General features: G+C 33.8%; 1 protein-coding gene across 2 annotated transcripts in view; it reads left to right on the top strand.

Moving 5' to 3' along the window:
* LOC148600308 (uncharacterized) overlaps positions 1-15969 on the top strand; it is a 65545-nt gene that overhangs the window by 4192 nt on the left and 45384 nt on the right. For both annotated transcript variants that reach the window (XM_088557827.1, XM_088557828.1), the window contains exons 4-9: positions 966-1152; positions 3167-3405; positions 8700-8747; positions 11450-11503; positions 13286-13399; positions 14429-14502. In XM_088557827.1, the coding sequence (XP_088413953.1) occupies positions 966-1152; positions 3167-3405; positions 8700-8747; positions 11450-11503; positions 13286-13399; positions 14429-14502 (716 nt within the window). The remainder of the gene's footprint in view (positions 1-965; positions 1153-3166; positions 3406-8699; positions 8748-11449; positions 11504-13285; positions 13400-14428; positions 14503-15969) is intronic.

Below are 15969 nucleotides of genomic sequence, written 5' to 3' on the forward strand. Positions count from 1 at the left end.
TCCCAATAATAATTTTCACAATATTTTATTTCTTTATTGTATTCAACTTATTTCAAACCATTCAGGTACTTACCACAGTGAAAATACATGTAGTTTAAGTTTCCAAGTAAAATGTTAACCATTTTCCCTTTCCCCAATGAACCTGCCAACCAAGAATATTTATTTAGGGAAAATTTCGGGTAATCCTTTGCTTGTCTCAGTGTGTATTAAGTCTGTGTTGCAACAGAGAACTTGCCAATAAAAATGAACATAACACTAACATTGTTCAGTAAAATTATCAAGGTAGAAATAGTATAAAATGCTCTGTAATTTCACTAACAAAGGGAGATAATTAACTCGCTTTTCCTCTATCATTCTATCATAACTTGGAACTTCAAACTCAAGTTTTTGCATCCTCTGATAAGTCTATGACAAACATAATGTCATTTGTCTTCAATAGAAGACCATAAACTATGTGCAAATAGTGTGTTTTTTTCAAGCATAATTTTTTTTTTCAATTTTGCCTGACCCCACACTTAATTACCAGAACATTAAGTGTAAGTGTTTGTAAGAATCAGGCTAAATGGGAAAAATAAGAAACATGCATGTCAAAATACCACCAATCTGACAGTGTAATATCACTCAAGAATTGCGTTTTCTTTTTGAAGAGACCATTAATTGATCTCTGCATCACTTGGCTTTGTTTATAAATTTTGCAATAGAATGTTAGAAAAATGAGGCTTTTGACAGAGTTATCTTCCTTGAAATGTTCATTTTCAGTGTATTTCAATGATATTGTAACTCAGTGGTCCAGCATGATATTGAAAGTCTGTCTGTCTTCATTCTGATAGTGCAAATAGTCAAATTATACTATCAAAATGATGGTTTTTTTCGTACCATGTTTCATCTACTGCCTGATTCTTACACAGATGACAATTATTCCAACATTAAGCAATTGATAATGTTGTTATGCTGAACTTTTCTAGCAAACAGAGAAGATCAGTAGTGCTTTATTGAGGAAATTGTCGGCCAAATCCAGCAGGAAGAAATATGTCCGCCCTGCAACTCATACCATAGGTTCTCCTGAGAAATCACCCAATCATCTTCCTATGATCAGATCTGTCATGTACAAGAGCCCTGAATTGCCAAAGTCACCACTGGCTAAAAGTCCAGGTGAAACTTAACATGTACAAAATATTTGCATGTACTTGTATGTAGAAATTCTGAAAATGATTTTTGGTCAAATTATTGGTAATCTGAGTTCCAGAACTTACAATTTCTGTTCTAACATGTTTTAAATTGTGAGGCTTATACCATGAACCTTTTAAACTGACACCTATCAGTGCGCCTGGTGCATGCTCCCAGTTTTTAATGAAGTCTGAGTTGCTTATTTACTTTTGTTACTTTGTATGTAGTATTTTAGTTACATTATGTTCTTTGTTGTGTTTGTCTGTTTTCCATGTCTGGTCTTTGTCCCTGGATTACATTCTTTTGATTTCCGCTAGAATTTTGTTTCCCTTAATATATCTTCATTTTCCTCAAACATTGGTTTAAAACTTAGAAAAGTTGACCATCTGCTATTGAAAGTAATTTTTTTAACCTACCGTTACTGCTGCTTGACAGAAGGGTATGAAGTGTTCCACATGTCTTTAATGCCTTAGTCCACAGGGTATGAAGTGTTCCACACGTCATTTGTACCTTACGTCCTTAGTCCACAGGGTATGAAGTGTTCCACACGTCCTAAGTGCCTTAGTCCACAGTGAATGAAGTGTTCCACACGTCTTTAGTGCCTTAGTCCACAAAAGTAAATGTTTTCAATGATTAATATATTCTTGAGTTGCATGAAGTATTAAAGTGTTATAGGTATCTAAATTTACATACTAGGCTAGGTAGTGAAAGCTGGTTATTATATAAATATCAATGTTTATTAAATACTCCATGTTAATAACCAAAATATTATCACTTATTCCAAGAACGATTTAAGATTTAACTCATGCACTGAACAAGTTTCGCTCACTTATTAAATCTGGGCATTTTTCTGGATCTTATTTCAGTTTTTCTCTCCTTCCAAGTAAATGTCCTATTATTCCTCATGTTCATGCTAAGGTTGGAAAGTAGGCGGATCTACAGTGTTATATGCTGTAAGTGACTGTTTTATATCATCACCCATTGATGGTCTCAGGGTATTATGCTTGTGTTTGACCCTGACCTTGTCACATCATAGACTAGTCCGAATTTCCTCTGTCCCTGCAACCCTCCTCTTTTTTATTTGGATATTGATATGTCGGGTTGGGGTCAGAACGATGTGCCATACAAAAAGTTTGAGATTTAGCAGTACCGCGGAGTATCACCCTTCAACCGCTTGTAACGACTAATCATAGACTTTTGAAATCGTAGTCACTGCATCTCCACTAAGCACAGGGTATTTTAAGAGGAAAGAGTGACAACAGGTTGGCTCAGAGTCAAAATAATGTGTCCATGTTGGGTGGCTATTACTTCTGTGAGATAGTTGAAAAAATAACCAGCCCAGCGAATTGGATTTATACAAAGCAGGCTGTATTTGATTGGCCAATTGTTGTTGTCATGGAATACATATAATATATCTGCCATAGGATGTTAAACCATAATCAATCATTGCTATACTTGCAATGAATTTGGGTTGCTCAGTCAACATGATGAATTGAAATCAGGAGCAGGCAGGTTCCACTATTTCTCTAATCTTTAATTGATTTTAACACTTCTTGACTGGTGTGAGAAAAATATTTCTGGTCTCTCTAAAGAAAGAAACAGGCAATTGGTTGCTGTGTGATTGTACTGCATTGTTTATAAAATCTCATTGGTTGAAATTGATCTTGTGATGTTTTTAACATTGTTTTTCATTAATCAAAAGAATGTAATTCAGGGATAAAGACTTGATATGGAAAACAGACATGAACAAAAAAGAACAAAGTACATGTAACTAAAATAATACATACAAAGTAACAAAGGTAAATGAGCAACTTGGACTCCACTAAGAACTTGGAGTTGGAGCAATGACCATGTGCATCAGTAGGATAAGTGTCCTCTGCTTTTCTAGAAACACTGCCGAGTGAAGTCGAAAGAGGAAAAAGAAAACTTTGACACCTTGTACAAATGACAAGTAGATTCCATTTATATATATTTAATATAGTGCTTCTTTGATTTACAGAAAAGATAATATCACTTGCCCCTAGTCCAGAAGAGATGGTCTATTACCGTTACAATGAAGATGGTTCTCCAATATCAACAACATCTTATGAACCTCTGTATGGACTACATGAATCTGAATCTCTATTGATTCATCCAAATGTTGGTGGTATCGTAGAAAGACTACAGAAAATTCAGGCCCAGAGATTGGAAACGGATGTCAAAGGTGAACTGCAGGAGATTAGACATCGTGTCAACCAGGTTAGAATTTGTGGTTTTTAGGTTTTTTTAGGGATACTGTGAATGTACTTAATTCATGGATAGCAATTTTTTGTGGATTAGGGAAGATACACAATTTCATGGTTTTAAGAATTTCACTATACATAATAATAGAAATCTCCTTTTTGTTTGGAACCAAATTTCAAGGTCTGGTTTACCCCCAAAAAAACATGATAATTGGTACCCCACAAATAATAGTACTTTTGTTGCTATTCTTTTTTATGACCCTACAGCCTTCAGATGGGTGGCATATTGTTTTACCCCTGTCTGTCTGTCCCTTAGTAATTCAGTCTAACCACCATATTCAAGTTATTCTGCTAACTCCTCCTACAATGTTCAAGATACGAAGTTGATACTTTGCAGAATGATAATATATGGATTGAAGATGTACATATTGCTAGGGTTTTCTATCAATGTTTGGATAGTTTGACTTTTTGTAAGAACATGGTTCATGTCTATTCCTGATATCTCCTTCTACAGTATTTAAGGTAGGTGATAAATAATTTTGAATAATCATGAAGGTTATAAACAATTAGGGGAAAATTCTACATCGAAGAGTGGATCAACATTAGATTTAGCGTTTGTTCCTGTAGACCAGTGCTGTCAAAACAGGACATTTTCAACTTCTTTCTCTGATCATAATATTGTCACCATTCTAAAGAATTAAAACTTGTAAGTACCAGATACAAATTGACTTTCATATATGTCAGAAAATACATGTGGGGGCATCAAATGTGTCTCTCAGACACAACAATCTTCTCATAAATGAATTTTGACAACCAAACATTATGTGGTAACTGTGTTAAAATGAAGTGTGGGACATCCCTTTGTCTAGTTTCTATATGTTTGATTATAGAATGAAGTGTGGGACATTCCTTTGTCTAGTTTCAATATGTTTGATTATAAAATGGAGTGTGGGGCATCCCTTTGTCTAGTTTCTATATGTTTTATTATAAAATGGAGTGTGGGGCATCCCTTTGTCTTGTTTTTATATGTTTTATTTTAAAATTGGATCGGGGGCATCCCATCGTCTAGTTTCTGACTTTAAAGCTGATCTGATCTGGAAGAAAGAATATCATTTGACTAGATCCTTTAATGTCAGTCTCCGCTATATAGATGACGTATTCTCTTTAAATGACCTATATAGATAACATATTGTCTTTGAACGATCCTAATTTGGGGGATTTGATACATCACATATACCCCAAAGAACTTGAGATAAAGGATACTACAGACACTGTAAAGTCAGCCTCATATCTTGACCTACACTTAGAAATAGATGGTAAAGGAAAACAATTGACCAAACTTTACGACAAACATGATGACTTTTCATTCAGAATTGTCAACTTTCCTTTTATCTGTGGCAACATCCGTTCAGCACCTATGTATGGAGTGTTAATATCACAACCCATATGTTATGCCAGAGCTTGCCGAAACTACACAGACTTTTTGTATCACGCTATAACTCTAACTAATACGCTTCTGGAACAGGGTTACGTTGCTACAAGATTGAAGTCATCACCAGTTTTATGGTCTTCATCATGAACTCGTGGATCGTTATGGTGTTTCCATCTGCACCATGAAAACTGATTTATTCAACAGATCATAGTTTTCCATTCTTCATTTGCCTACCCCGGATTTGACTTTTTATGAGCAACCTGGCAGGTGTTTCTAGAAGAGCAGAGGACCCTTACCCTACCAGTGCACCTGGTCCATGCTCCCAGTTTTTAGTGGAGTCTAAGTTGCTCATTTGCCTTTTTTACTTTTTATGTTTGATTTTAGTTACTTTATGTTCTTTGTTGTGTATGTCTGTTTTCCATGTCTGGTCTTTGTCCCTTGATTACATTCATTTTATTACCGCTATGACCTTGGTTCCCTTGATTACTTTCTATATGTTTTACTATACTGAAAAAAAAAACAAAAGACAAAAGCTACTGTTGCATAATTGTTAACTAAAAACTGAAGAAGACATCATACTAGAACTCCATACATTACTGTTGTCTCATAAACAGTCATATTTTCCCAATGCAGTCAATATTGAGTTCCCTTTGACATCATGTGACATCCATCATGCTTAACCTAATTGGTGTAACTTACAGCCTTGCATTTCATTTGTAAACTGATAGCAACCATAAAATTTATGGCTTCATTAGGGGCATTGGTATCTGATATATTTTTAATCACTTTATCTTCTATAAATTGGATAATTGGAAATAGTTACTTGTTGGACCAATAAAATAATTGAAATAAGGAAAATAATACAATGATCACACAGTTCACCAAATAAAAGCTTAATAAGATTTGGATATGAACAAAGTAAGAAAATGTGTTGACTATCTTTTTTTTAAGATAGTACTTGTATTGCCTTGACAAGAAAACGGACATGCAAATCAATATGCATCTGTGATGTTTCTGTTCTATGAAATCTTTGGACTCGACCTTGAATAACATTGAATGCCTAGAACTCCGAATGAAGTGTTACAGACTTAGCTAATTCTGTAACAGCAATGAAAATTCCATTAAATATAATTACAGTCAAACCTGCTCTGCTGGTCACCCCTAATCACCAGTCACTTTTACATAACGGTCATTTTAAAACTTGCTCAACTGTTTTCTCAATATGATTTGAATCAAATCAATAGTCACCTCCTAACGCTGCCAACAGTCACCTATTTTTGGGCTGAAATCATCTTTCTGATGTCTAATACCAGCCATTTTGTAAACATTTATCACATGACCCAATAATGGCACTGTGTCATGTGATTTAATTATATTTAGTACATGTAAATGTAGGTAATAAGGTTGCAGCAGGGATTAAATCAATATTGCAATGAAAACAAATTTTAATATTTGGTAGTAAAGGTGTGACATTTACTCTCTGGTCAGTGATTAAGTCGTAAAACTAATTTATGAAAGTTTTAATGTGACAAAATGTCTCAAAAACGGAAAATTTTCACACTTATCGAAAGAAATCAGGTGTTAAAAAATTAAGTAGTGGAAAAAGTGCCCATGTTGTTGCAAAGGAAAAGGGTGACGGAAAAATAACAAAAAGTACTCAAATTGACAAAAGAAAAGCAGAAATTATAGAGGATATTGAAAATAACGTAGATGGTGAACCAATAAGGAAACAACATAAAACGGGAAATAAGGAAACAAATTATTTGTGTTTGAACTGGTTTCAAAAAGCTAGGACAAGAAACATAAATACTTCAATAGACATTATTTATCATCATATAGTTTTATCTGAATGATATTTTTAATGAAAATATTTTATTCCTGGTGTACATGAATCTACATCTGAAAATGAAAGGTAAATACATGTAATAATATGACAATCACAGATAGTACTACAATCTAAATGAATATGGGATTATATGCTGACATCAAAGTCTTTCTACATCACAGTTTGTAACCTCATTTCAGAGGTAACTTTGAGGAGTAATAAATAGATGGAAATGTAAACTGGAAATAAAGAGTGCATTCCTTAACAAACTTGATATTCCTTCAGAATTTGTCTTTTTACATTAAGCATTTAGTTTTGAGTATCAAGGTTGTCAACACATGAGCTCTATATTTCTTCCATACATACAAATCAGACAATCTACTAATTTTGTCCATTTTATCATATTTATTTTTACATTTGTGTCGTTTGGTTCATAAAAATATGCAAGAAATTCACATAACTTGAGTTTTTAGTTTTAGCAGATATCTAACGACAAAATGACTATTCAAATATATATGTATATGAAATACTTCATTTTTGTAGCCGAATTTGAAGGTTACGGGACCTACATGTACCCCTTTAAAGTTAATTGTGTGAAAGTCATACGAGATACGGTAATTGATTCTCCTTGTGTAGTTATTTTTGTAAGTTTGACAAGTGGATTTTTTTTTTTTTTCATGCCAATCTTTTCATTGAAAATCAGAACATTTTTGTTTTCTAGAATGATGAATTCAGCACCATTATTTGGAATTAAGAATTACAAAGTTTTTAAGTACTTTTGTGTGTAAGAATCGGGCAGAAATGTGTGCAAGGAGTAGCACATGAAGAAAAAATATACCAAGATTTTATTGTTTTATCCAAGTTTTTATACCTCATAACCTCAAGAAATTACTGTCCAAGTGTTTGTAAAGCTTGCCATTCTAAGATATTGATAGGTCAAATTTAGTTGAAATGCAGTATGGAAAAAGGGTGGGAAAATTTTCATGAACTTTCCCTTATATAAGCAGTCAAAAAATATCTACGTCATCAATGCTTCAGGATAAATTTAAATAGCGTTTTACTTGTTTTCTAGATGTGTTTGAATATATTTGAGGCAAAAAAGGCCAAATTGAGAAAAATGATGTGCAACTCATTGCCTGATTCTAACACAGAATGTTACTTCAAGTCTCATTGAATTTCTGCTGGGGTTTTTGAGTAATAGACTGCCTCTGAAAAATAAAACAGGGTAATTTTTAGAAAAGGGAGCAAATATGGCAGAATGATAGGGGGTCAATTTTAGATAAAAAAAGAAGATTCAACCAACAAAAAAGTAAAGCTCAGATTAGTACACTCTATAGTTTCATTGGTAGCAGGTTGATCTGTCTCCGTACCTTTCCAAGCGACATTTTTAGTTGAGACGTATAAATCTCAAATTGTAAATAAAAAAAATAATAGTTAGTTGGTTTTTATTGATTATAGCGTTCTGTTGATACAAATTGTCATTCATTTTGACATCAGTGTTCCACTTAGAATCTCTCTGTTCTTATTGGGGTTTTTTTGCAAGCAAGGCCCATGGACATTCACTTTCTCCATTTTACTGGAAGTTCTCCAGATTTATTGGCATGTTCATTGTTATTGGGTGCTGTGTAGGGTCAGGAGAGACGAATATGTCCCCTGTGGTACCGCCGGCAGTTTCCATTAGTTGTTTTGACTTGAAAAAGGTTTAAGTTTTCTACGAAACGGTCATCGGCAGAAACGCATGTGGACATGGAACTGAAAATTCATAGATCTGCCCACAGAATACTATGCGCCCGCAAGGCTCACATGCCACACTTCTTGTGTGGCGCACATAAAATATCTGTGCCAATGGCACAAGGGCATGGTCTGGAATGAACACTGAACAAATGGAAATTTGAAATATCAAAGGGCAGCTTTCATAAAAAAAAAAAAAATTATTTAGTTTCACAAGATTATTTTGCCATTGTTTAGGTTACTAGTTCACTTTATGATATTTTCTGGTTAAAAATCTATAATAACAAAAAAATGTATTGTCACTTAATCATTTATTTTGCAGGCATTGAAGAATGTTGATTTCTTGTTTGAGAATGAAGAGGAACAAGAGGTTTGTAAAAAGTAATAAAAAAAGGAAAATAATTCATATTAAACTTTTGCAAGATGATTTGTACAATATTTCCCCTTCCGAGGTTCCTACTATCTGTTAACCATAAGACTAAATTTGACAGAAATGTTTGAGTTGGGGTATTCCTAGCTTGACTTAACATGCAACATCTTGTTAATTTTGGAATACCAATTCTATTTAATTATACTACAGAATTTAGCCAAAAACCATCACTGATTTTTCAAGTTTTTCTTAAAAACTACTTCAATATGACAGAATATGTGAATATTAGTCACCATGAATATGAATTCATAACCAAATATGGTGACTTGTAATTTTTTTGAGGATTGAAATAGCTGTCTTTGTAAGAATCATGCAAAACCTGAAAAATGTGATACACCCTAAAAATTTTTTTGTAATTAAGTTAATATATGGGTCAATACTATGATATGTGTAATTATTCATTCAAATCTGCCTGCTCTTAGGAAATAATCAACATAGATTCTATTGTATTTGAGTGTCATTTACAGAGTTATCTCCTTTAATTTTGAAATTCACGGTGCATTCTATATAATTTTTATCTCTTAAGAACACAGGTTATATGAAAAACTGAATGTTAATTTCTGTTTACTATGGCAATTTAAGCAAAATATCAAAAAAAGTATGTAGGCTTTTTACCCATAAATCACATTTTGCATGATTCTAAACTGAAGTTCTTAATTTTTTTTTATTTCTTCAACATCAAAACGTATGGAATTATATGGACAGGCAATTATACCGTAATCACAGCCCTATAATGGGTAATTTTCCCAGGGGCCACATTTTGCATGTCGCTCTTTGAATAGGGTTATGAAATATCAGGGGTCAAGATTAACTTTTTGAGGCCAGTAGCCACCTGGGCTACTAAACTATAAAATCAATTAGCCCAGAAAAAAAGGTGGTAGCCCAGACTTTTTTGGACAAAATTTTTGTACGTAAAACATGTACTTGTTTGAGGCACAGGCGCTTGTTTCTGTCTATGTGGGGGAAATACTATCAAACAGGGGTCAGCTATCAATGCCCAAGTAGAAGCATTGATAAGGACCCCTGTTTGATTGTATTTCTCCCACATAGACAGAAACAAACGCCTTTGGTTTGAGGGTATATGAGCCATTTGTTCATTGTTGAAGATCCTCCTGCAACATCAAGATGCAGAACAGGAATAAAATTCCAGCTCCTTGATATTTTTTTTCACTGTATGGTGTGATTCGTTGTCACACACATTCACTCATTCACTACATAGCCTCCCAATTTATATGCATCGTGGAAAACCATAAAATGTGCAGTTGAAGTTAAAAATGTGCTTTGGATAATATATCTCTTTTAATGAATTAAAATTATACAACCAATTCATATAATTTCTAAACTTTAATACATAAAACAGTAGACTGTTTGAATATCCTAGAGATTAATTTTGTTCAGATGCTGAATAAATTAATCTCTAGAATATTCAAAAAGTCTTGCAAAAACAGAACCCTCTTTTAAATCACTATCACACTCTGACATGTCTGACTCGTAACTGCTATCATCCTCTTCACATCCTATCTTCTCACTCACTTCTACCCTTTATTCCTGATTCTCTCCTACCTCTATCTCTTCTTCTATCTGACTCTCTCGCTCCCTTTTTTACCTGACTCTCTCCTGCTGCCTAATTCTCTCCTCCTCCCTGTCCCCCTTCTTCACTCTCAGTAGCCAACTCTTCACCTCTTCCCTCCTTCCCTTCCTTATCATCATCATTAATGACAATAGGCTTAGGTGCTACAGACAAGTTTTCAACTGATTTTTTTTTTATTCATATTCTTTTTGGTATGTCTTTCTCTTGGCTGTGGTGTTGGTTTCTTGGGGTTTTTTAACCCCAGAAATAAAATTCCACATTTTACGAAATACCGGATGTGGAAATAATAAGCAATTCTAAATAAGAAACCGACATCAGTTATGAATGATTTCTGTATCATTAGAACTGGTTACTGATAAAAGTTAACCAGCGACGTTACGTTTCCGATCAAATGGTAACCAGTTAAAACTCTGACCACAATTTTTTTTTTGCAATTTGCCATCTGGGCTTTTAAAATAGAAAAAATGGTCGCCCAGGCACATTTCTGGTCGCCATTGGCAAGTGGGCGACCGTTAATCTTTTTCCCAGCATATTCAGTATTTTCAAATTAAATGAAATTATAAATATATTGGAAATATCTGAACTTCAATTTAGCAACCTTTTATGATTGAGATTCCCAAAAAGCGAAAATTAGAATCTCACGAAAATCTGCCAATGTACAGTACATCATCTTGCTGTGATACAAAGCAATTTCTTTAATATTTAATAATAGTTGAGTATCATCACATAAAGAGGATGCAAAAAAATACTTTCATGAAAATTGTTTTCTCTATTATCAATATGGAAAGAAATGTTTGGTGATAAATTTGACAAAATATATATGGCATTACTGCAAACATGGACTTTTAACCATTGGATAAATTTTGCTTCATTCGCAGTCATGGAATGTACATGACAAAAGCCTGCACACAAGATTTCCTTGTAATTTTTTTTTAGTCATCCTCTGAAATCAAAATTGAAACCTACAGGATATTAACAACCCAGCAAATGTTTAAGATACCACCCCTCAGAATTTCTTCTCTTACAGTATATTTTTTTCTTGTATTTTTAGGAAGAAAAGTCCAATATTCCATTGAGTTTGAAGTCTAACAAAAGAGAGGAGGAGGCAAGTAGCTCTTACTGTTGATGAGAGAAGCTGAATCATACACTGCAAGCAGCTGATTATCATATTTCTACAATCAAATTAGTTTGAACTTAAATTTAATTGCAGGGTACAGGATAAGGTTATCTTTTTTTTCTAATTTTTGACATAGTAGTATTTTATATCCAACTGTTCATTGAGTAAAATTTCTGCTTTTTAGCTCACCTTGCCACAGGCCATGTGAGCTATTGCCATCACTTGGCGTCTGTCGTCATCGTTAACAATTTTTCAAAACTCTTCTCCTCTGAAACTACTGAACCAAAAAGAACCAAACTTGGATTGAATGTTCCTTTGGGTATCATGCATAGAACTGATGTGGGGATTTTTATTCATAGAAAACATGGCTGCTGTTACTAAAAATTGAACATAGGGGTCAGAGAGTAGTTTTTCGCATATATCTTGAAAACTGTTAGGTTTAGCCTAATCTGACAGGCGTTAAAAGTGTTCAGCATGATGAGATCTAGCTGTGGTCAAATTTTCATAATAATCTGTTAAGCCATGTTGGAGTTATTGCCCTTTTTCGATGTTTTTTGCTATTTTCAATGTTGTTTCTTTAAAAAATCTTCTCTGACACTTCTTGATTGATTGGAATCAAACTTTGTATGAATGTTCCTTGGGGTATAGTGCATAGGACTGATGTGGGGATTTTTCATCTGTCGAAACACATGGCTGCTGTTATTAAAAATAGAACATAGGGGTCAGACAGTAGTTTTACACATATATCTCCAAAACCATTATGTTTGGCAAAATTATTTCAGTAGCAGAAATGACCCTTATTATAAGGCCTTTAAAAGTCTTCAGGGATCAAAGTTGTCAGGTGACTCCTTGTAAGAGTTATTGCCCTTGAAAATTGACAGTTTATTTTAACAAATTTTCAGCCAATATCTCGAAAACTATAAAAGGTAGAAAGAAACTTTAATTTGCTGAAATGATCATTATGATAGTCGAACCAGAGTCTTCTTCAGTCAAAATTATTTGACAACTCCTTGTTAACTTTATTGCCCTTGAAAGACAAATTTTAACCAGGTGAACATTTCAGGTTCCTAGGAGCCTGTTGTTTAAAATTAACCTTCCTCCTTTTTTGGTTTTTGATTAACTGCAATAGTTGAACAGAAATAAATTACACAGAAATCATTGCAATTCATTGAAAAGGGGATAAAACTCTTTTATTTTGTGCATAATTTGGTTACTGTCTTAGGGAAATAAAAACCATTTCCTTAGTCATCCATTGTTTATTCTATTTGACATGCATATGATATAAACATTACATTGCAACAAAACATTCAGTGGGATAAAATTTACCCTGTGCCACCATATCATAGGATCAACCTGATTTTTACATGGACTGCTTCTTGAATGACCTGAAAAAGAAAATGCATAACTCTTGAAATCAGTAATATTTTTGTATCATATTAAAAATAACTAAAGTCTTTCAAGCTTTCATTTCAAACAGAATGAAATCAGTCCAAGTTGCTTTGATGCTTACATGAGATTGATGCAAAATGGTGAATACTTTAAAGGGTATGTGACAAAAACCTTTTCCGATTACTGATAAGTGAAATATAGGGATAAAATATTCTGTAATCAGAAAGGTCTTTTTAACACTGTTAGCTAGACTTTCATTGGTTGAATAATTTTTTTTTGGTATTTTAAAAGTCTAAAATGTGTACATACGATTCTACTTTAATGAGGTTTACTTGAAGAGAAATTAAAAATTAAAAAGGTTATTTTAACTGCATTTTTTAGCTTGACCATCAGGCTGAGGTGAAAGAAGTGATTGAGGGCATGATTGAGGGTTATCACATATCTCAGAGTCTTTTAGATGATGTTGAAAGATGGTTTGACGAAGTCAAAAGTATGGTAAGTTTGGGTTGAGGATAGAGGATAAAAGTTGCCTTATTGTAGCAAACTATGGTTTATTTTTTGTAAAAGTTGTACATTGAAATCTTTACATACAGACATGATTTCCTTCAGCTTTGAAACAGAATTCCATTTTTTCAAATCAGGATTTTACTACTATTTTTCTGTTAATAGTATGTTTATCATCAGTTCCCACTTCTTTTGTCGGCTTTATCTGAACATAGTTCCAACATTTGGCTTTTTTGTTCTTTTAGTTGTGAATAATTAGTTGCAACATATTTTTTCTGTTATTTTACAGCACCTATCTAAAGTGTGTGTCTGTACTGTGTCTGTAAATGGAAAGGATATGAAGCCAGTTTCACTACATTTAGTACAGTAAAACCTCTCTAAACTGAATCCCTCAGGACTTTGGACAGGTGTATGATTTTTCCTGGTTCAAAATACAAATAAACTGGCACAATTGGATTTCAAAACTTCTCAGGTTTAGACAGGTTCCCGGTTAATTCAGGGTTTGGTTTAGACAGTTCTTGGTTAATTCAGGGTTTGGTTTAGACAGGTTCTTGGTTAATTCAGTATTCGGTTTAGACAGGTTCTTGGTTAATTCAGTATTCGGTTTAGACAGGTTCTTGGTTAATTCAGGGTTTGGTTTAGACAAGTTCTTTGTTAATTCAGTATCCGGTTTAGACATGTTCTCAGTTAATTCAGTATTTGGTTTAGACAGTTTCTTGGTTAATTCAGGGTTTGTTTTAGAAAGGTCCTTGGTTAATTCAGTATTCGATTTAGACAGGTTCTTGGTTAATTCAGTATTCGGTTTAGACAGGTTCTCGGTTAATTCAGTATTTGGTTTAGACAGTTTCTTGGTTAATTCAGGGTTTGTTTTAGAAAGGTCCTTGGTTAATTCAGTATTTGGTTTAGACAGGTTCTTGGTTAATTCAGTATTTGGTTTAGACAGTTTCTTGGTTAATTCATGGTTTGGTTCAGGCAGGTTTCACTGTAGTTCAAAATAATTTTCTAATCATTTTACTTCAGGGACTTGATGAAAGCATGGATGAAGAAATGGTGGCTCTTGTTGCTAATAGCAACAAAATGAGGAATGATGTGTTGTAAGTATGTTATTGTATTAACTTAAATATTTGCTATGCAGTGTTCCAGTTAGAAAATAGAAAATTGAAGAAAAGGGGCACTTTCATGTAAAAAGGTCACTTGTGTATATTAGGACCAGAAGGGCATATTGATAGAGACTGAGTGTCAGAGACGATCTTTGTACATTAGGACCAGAAGGGCACATTAATAGAGGCAGACTGGCAGAGACAATCTTTGTACATTAGGACCAGAAGGGCACATTTATAGAAACTATGTGTCAGAGACAATCTTTGTACGTTAGGACCAGAAGGGCACATTTATAGAGACTATGTGTTAGAGACGCTCTTTGTACATTAGGACCAGAAGGGCACATTGATATAGATTGTGATTGTGTGTCAGAGACAATTTTGTACATTAAGACCAGAAGGGCACATTTATAGAGACTAAGTGTCAGAGACGATCTTTGTACATTAAGACCAGAAGGGCAAATTTAATAGAGACTAAGTGTCAGAGACGATCTTTGTACATTAAGACCAGAAGGGCAAATTTAATAGAGACTGAATGTCAGGGATGTTCTTTGTACATTTATGTAGATGGTCTTAAACATAATGGCCCTGTCAGAAATGATGTTTGATGTTGAATATAACAACATAGTAGTGCATTATCAGCAAACTACAATGTTATTTGAGCACAAATAGCTCCATTGTCCAAAACAAGATCCTGAAATCATATAAGTCTTTATTACATTACTTGAATGAGTAATCAAGGAAACTTAGGTTATAGCGGTAATCAAAGGAATGTAATCCAGGGACAAGGACCAGACATGGAAAACAGACACACACAACAAAGAACTTAAAGTAACTAAAATTATACACACAAAGTATCAAAAGCAAATAAGCTACTCGGAGTCCACTAAAAACTGGGAGCATGGACCAGGTGCACTGGTAGGGTAAGTGTCCTCTGCTTTTCTAGAAACATTTGCCAAGTTGCTCATTAAAAGTAAAGTCCGGGATAGACGAAAGAGGAAAGGAAAACTATGAATAAAACAATTATTTTAAGTTATAATGATTAGCTATTTCTCAGTTGAACTACAAGGCAGGGTTCGGTTTAGACAGGTTCTCAGTTAATTCAAGGTATAGACAAGAAAACTGCAAACAGAGATTTTAAAGATTTTTTTATGCAGTTGTGATGAATTTTTTTCATGTTCTTTAGAAGGGTATCAGTTTTATGAGAGGGGTTACAGTGTATCAGTTTTATTAGAGGGGTAACGGTGTATCAATTTTATCTATCGTAAGTAAGGATGACTAGTGTATCGTATTGTCCTTTAGAATTGCAATACTGAAACTGAATTTTTTTAATGATCTATTTCTGATCCAGATCTTCATTTTAGTAGTACCAGTATGGCAGATGTCCGTTAAGTTGACAAGTCTGAAGAAATAGTGCTCATAAATGCCCCTGGCAAAAATGAAACAAATAATGTTATTCTT

Source organism: Perna viridis, chromosome 13, assembly GCF_037379345.1.
Source record: "Perna viridis isolate PV_CMFRI_1.1 ecotype Kerala chromosome 13, ASM3737934v1, whole genome shotgun sequence".
Classification (NCBI taxonomy): Eukaryota; Metazoa; Mollusca; class Bivalvia; order Mytilida; family Mytilidae; genus Perna; species Perna viridis.